Genomic DNA, 5229 nt, shown 5'->3' on the forward strand with positions numbered 1-5229 from the left:
GGTCCGGGCCGCCCCCTCCTCCCCCTCCGAGGTCTGGGCCGCCCCCTCCCCTCAGAGGCTCAGCTGCCCGTCTGGGGGGTCTCAGGAAGAGCAGCGAGGACGCGCGGAAGGAGCGGCGGCGCGTGTCCAGCTTGCTGAACATGATGGAGCCGAGCCTCCTCCAGTTCTACGTCTCCCGGCAGTGGCTGAACAAGTTCAAGACGTTCGCCGAGCCGGGCCCCATCTCCAATCAGGACTTCCTCTGCCTTCACGGAGGTGCGGCCCTGCCGAGGCTCCCCGGGGGCCGGGGCGGGGCTGTGGGGGCTCTTGGGGGGCCGGCGGGGAGCCTGAGGCTTCTCTGTGCACCCCCTCCCCAGGGGTCCCCCCACGCAAGGCCAGCTACATCGAGGACCTCGTCGTGATGCTGCCTCAGAACATCTGGGACAACCTGTACAGCAGGTACGGCCGAGCGTGGCTGCACGGGGGCGGGAGGGGGAGAACCCATCGGGGAACACCCCATCTCGGGAGAATGTGCGCTTGATCGTGGGAACGGGGGGCAACCCCAACCCCGCGTGACTGGAACCCAGAACTCGGGCCCCTCCCGCAGGGCCACAAGAAAGCTGGGACACTCCTTGGACGTATGGGGGGGCCACAGCAAGCCTTCTCATGCCACGGCCCCTCTCGGGGGCCCTCAGGTGCTCGCAGGCACAGATACTTCCTGAGCCCTTCCCAGCTGGGGGAGCCCCGAACCTCCTCCTCTCAGAGGGGAGCCGGCCGCAGCGAGCAGCCAGTTCCGCCCCCTCCCCCCAGCTGCCTGGGGGTGTCAGCGCTGCCCCCCTTCCCTTGCGGCCTAGGTACGGGGGAGGACCGGCCGTCAACCACCTGTACGTCTGCCAGACCTGCCAGATAGAAGCCGAGAAGGTCGAGAAAAGAAGGAAGGCGGAGCTGGAGATGTTCATTCGGGTAAAAGAGGGTTCGGGGGGGCCTGCATAGAGCTGGGGGGGCAGGCCAGGGTCTCCCGTTCCCGTCCTGGAAGTGGGGGGCCTCGGCAGAGAGGGCACCCCGGGCTCGCCCCGGGTAGGGGAGGCCCTGCGCGCCCGTCCCCCGACTCGGCCCGCGAGCGTAGCTCTGCGGCGCGGCCTTCGCTCCCCCTCCGACCTCCCGTCATCGAGCGCCTCCCCCGGGCCGTGGTACTGGATCGGGGCGGCGTCTTCCTCTGGTGCCAGCCCGGCCCTGAGGGGGCAGGAGCGGAACCACCGAGACCCGCAGGGGACGGGTGGCTCGTGTGGGCCCGAGAAGGCCGAGCCCGAACCCCGAGTCTTGGAGCAGAGAACGAGGCTCTCAGGGGTGGGGGACGAGAGCCCTTGTGAAGGCAGCGCCGCCTCGGGCCGGAGCTCACCCGCCTGCCACGCTGGGCCCCCCCCATGTCCAGTTGGAGCCGTTCCCTGGGCAGGCCCGGGGTTCGGGCACAGAAGAGGCCGGCCGGACAGACGTCGGGGGAGGAGGAGAGGCTGGGCCCAGGCCGTGGTGGGGACAGGCGGGGGCGCGGCGGGGTGGAAGAGCCAGGAGGGCAGGGAGCCGACACCGGCCCAGGGAAGGAGCCAGAAGGCGGGGAGAGATGGCGGGCTCGGTGCTGGGCCGAGGCCAGAGGAGGGGCTCCGGGCAGACGGCCTCCGCCGAGCCGCCTGTTGAAATCCGGCTTGTCCCTCGCAGCTGAATCGCGCCTTCCAGGAAGAGGAGTCTCCGGCGGCGTTTTTCTGCATCAGCATGCAGTGGTTCAGAGACTGGGAGGGCTTCGTGAAGGGCAAAGATGGAGGTGAGTGGCCGGCGGACTGCACGTCCCCTTCGGTCCATCCCGAGCTGCTCCCCAGAGCCGCGCCGATGGAAGCCTCTTTTTTCTGGGGTCTCGAGCTGGAGGAGCCCAGGGCCCGAGAGGGCTGGACAGCCAGGGACCCGATGAGGGGGTCAGCACGAGGCCCGTCGATGAAGGAAGACTCCGGGGTCCCAAGGAGGGGACGAGGGGGCCCTGATGGCCTGTCGGCCCTCCACAGAGGGCCCAAATGGCGGGCTTCACGCGGGCTCCCTCAGAAGCAGCCGCTCTTTAACGAGACCCACCGGTGCTCCATCCCTGAAAATCGAAGGCCTGGAGGACCCTCCCCTCGGAGGGACTCTGGGCGGTCATTTGGGCTCACTTGCTCATGCCGCCGTCTCCCGACAGCACCCAAGCCTGGGCTGAGATCCAAAGCCGCAGCTTATGGGGGAAAGAAGGGGAAGCTCGGCCCTTTGCCCAGCCCACTCCAGGGTGACAAAGCCTGGGCTCTCCCCATCGGGCGCTCCGATTTCTCCCGGGCTCGGTGGGGAGCTTCGCCAGTCCCAGTTTGGGGGTAGAACCCGAGAGAGCCGCTGGAGGAGTCTGGAGGTCCGGGCCGTAGCGCTAGGCTCTGCTCTGGCTCCCGTCCCTGTGCAATCCTGAGCAAATTCCCACCCGGCCTCCGGAGCTGTGGCTTCCGGCCCTGGGTCCCCCCTCTTGTTGTCTTTACGTGTGAGGGAGTTCGCCGTCGGGCTCCCGTTAATGGGGCCGCCATCCCCACGGTGGGTCCTCTTGTCCTGACTTCAGAGTCTAATGCGGAAGGGCCGCCCCTGGGCTCGGGTTCTAGAGGGGCCCCCGTAGGACTCCGCACTGCCCCACAGACCTCATGGAACCAGGAGGAGGGCGGCTTCTGCACGGGTCCCTAAACTCCCTGCCCTCCCCCTGCCCCCCAGTCTTCGTCCCTTCTCATCGGTGGCCGGGAAGCTCAGGGAGGCCACGGAGGCTCTGACTTCAGCTGCGGGACTAGAGTAGGGTCTGCCCCGTTTCTGAACCCCCAAAACCAGCACCCTCTGAAAATCACTTTGGACCTTTCCCGTCTGCTTCCCCAGATCCCCCCGGCCCCATCGATAACACTAAGATCGCCATCAACAAGGGCGGCAACGTCCTCCTCAAACAAGGTGAGCCGAGCATCTCCCGCACGCACCTGCCTGGGTTAGGCTCCGTGTTCACGTGGGGTTCGCGTCGTTTAGTGGAAAGGTGTGACATTCCAGGAAGGAGAAAGGCTGCTCCAAAATGGGAGGATCCCTTCCCCCGGCTCCTTGTTCCCTGGCTAACAGGCCGTCCCGGAGAGATGGATGGATGGAAGGTTGGATGGACAGATGGATGAGCAGACATGAGCAATGGAGGGATGGATGGATGGATGAAAGGTTGGGTGGACAGATGGATGAACAGATGTGAGCAATGGAGGGATGGATGATTGGACGGATGGATGGAAGGATGGAGGGATGAACAGACGTGAGCAATGGATGGATGGATGGAAGTTTGGACAGGTGAAAGATTAGATGGACGAATGGCCATTGACCACGGAGGGCTGGATGGACGGACGCCATCTTCCCGTGTCAGGCTCGTGCCCTCCACAGGGCACTGTTGTCTTCATCGGTGAATACCGAGTAGTGGCTCGGATGCTTTTTTGGACGAAGGAGCCGGGTTGGAATGTGGGCGGAAGCTGTTGGCCCAGGTGGGGAGGCCAAAGGTTTCTGTGCTCTGCGGGCGGTTTTTCGGTCTCTTTTGAGCAGATGTGTGTTTCCGGCGGCCGCTAAGACGTCTGCCCTCCACCCTTCGTCTCGCTGAAATGGGCTAGCTAGGAGGGCCCCGATTGCTTCCCGTTGGGTCGAAACCAGCCTTTTAGGGCCCAGTGGGGTGGTTCCCTGAACTCGTTCCTGCCTGTAAAGCCTGAAGGCGGGTTGGACTGCAAGAGACGCTGACGTGTGTGGGTCCTTCTTCCCCAGGGGCAGACTCGGGGCAGATTTCTGAAGAAACGTGGCATTTCCTCCAGTCCATCTATGGCGGAGGGCCTGAGGTGATTCTGCGGCCCCCGGTGGCCCCCATGGACCCTGACACGCTGCAGACAGAGGAGAAGATTGAAGTCGAGACTCGGGCCCTCTAACCAATCACGTCTAAGGAAAATCGTTTCCACTTGCACAAATTGAACAAAATCATTCCTGAAAGCATGTGTATTTTCCCGCTTTTTCCCCTCCCCCGCCCCCCCCTGGGCATTACAGTTGCGGACGAGCGCAGGAGACTCGGCGTCGGCTATAGGTTGATGCGTCTCCTGAGAAAATTTACTGTGAAACCTCCCAATGGCGCATTTTGAAAGGGACGAGCTCCGTGGCCGGAGATTGTTCAATCAGTGGACAGTAGGTCGTTGATCCTTTTTTACTACATGTAAACCGATGATATCCTTTGTAGACTTGTCAAATAAAACTGCTTTGAAAACGTTGTCCCTCCCCTCATGCCGTGATTCTGGCCACGCCCGGACCAGGCGGACTCCGCGGGGCCTCCTTCCACGGTCAGAAGCCGGGAATCGGCCGCTGGGACTCGGGAAGAGCAGCCCCTCCCCCTCTCGCGCTACCCTCTGTAATGACGAACGCTTCTTCCCCGGACGTGTCGGCGTGTCAGCAGCCGTCGTCTTCGCCTCGTCGCCGCGGCTTCCAGGGCCCTCGGAACGTTTGTGTTAAAGGCGTGGACATTCCTGCCGTGTCATCCATCCTCTGCGAGCGAGCGGCGTGGCGGCGGGATGGCGAGACCCGCGGAGGACTCCTGGGCGTGGGGGGAGGGACCCACTGTGGCTGCCACCAGCTCAAGCAATGTTCTGAACTAGCTCAATAAAGTGATTTTTTAAACCCATCATCTGGAAGTTTATGAAAAGCACGCGGGACACTTTCCGGGGGGGTCCCCGCGCGCACGAGGCCCTTCCTTGGGTGTCACCAATGGGGTTCCCCGCGTGGCGCCGGTGGCGATCCAGAGCTCGCCCGGTCCTGGGGCTGGGAACCATCTTGCTGAAAGAGCGGGGTGGGCGGCAGCGCGGGGACCCCGAGCACGTGGCCTCTGGGAAGCACCCGACGGCTCCGTGGGGGCCCGGGTCCTCTTCGGGGCGACGCCGGGGTCTCTCCAGCCCCCCTCCAAACGTTTCCCTCGGCACGGTGTTCCTAAACAGGGGCACCCCTTGACTTGAGGGCCGAGAGCTCTCCGCACAGTCACCGCTTTGGGTCAGCTGAGCGCGCGTTAAGGGTCTCGCGGGTGCTGGGGCCACGAGATGACGGAACTGCCCGGGTTCTTCACAGCTTCCGTGGTGGCCACCCTTGGGTGTCCAGGACCTTCGTCCCGACCCTTTCCCCTCCGCCTCCCAGCCAGTGGCCGAAGGGCACCGTCTTTGCCTT

General features: G+C 64.3%; 1 protein-coding gene across 1 annotated transcript in view; it reads left to right on the forward strand.

The window, feature by feature from the left end:
• USP33 (ubiquitin specific peptidase 33) overlaps nucleotides 1-4696 on the forward strand; it is a 32690-nt gene extending 27994 nt beyond the window's left edge. The window contains exons 18-23 of the mRNA XM_044673353.1: nucleotides 22-255; nucleotides 357-438; nucleotides 834-942; nucleotides 1693-1795; nucleotides 2899-2967; nucleotides 3799-4696. Coding sequence (XP_044529288.1) covers nucleotides 22-255; nucleotides 357-438; nucleotides 834-942; nucleotides 1693-1795; nucleotides 2899-2967; nucleotides 3799-3956 — 755 coding nt within the window. The 3' untranslated portion in view covers nucleotides 3957-4696. The remainder of the gene's footprint in view (nucleotides 1-21; nucleotides 256-356; nucleotides 439-833; nucleotides 943-1692; nucleotides 1796-2898; nucleotides 2968-3798) is intronic.
• Nucleotides 4697-5229: the final 533 nt, after the last annotated feature.

Source organism: Gracilinanus agilis, chromosome 4 (assembly GCF_016433145.1).
Source record: "Gracilinanus agilis isolate LMUSP501 chromosome 4, AgileGrace, whole genome shotgun sequence".
Taxonomy (NCBI): domain Eukaryota; kingdom Metazoa; phylum Chordata; class Mammalia; order Didelphimorphia; family Didelphidae; genus Gracilinanus; species Gracilinanus agilis.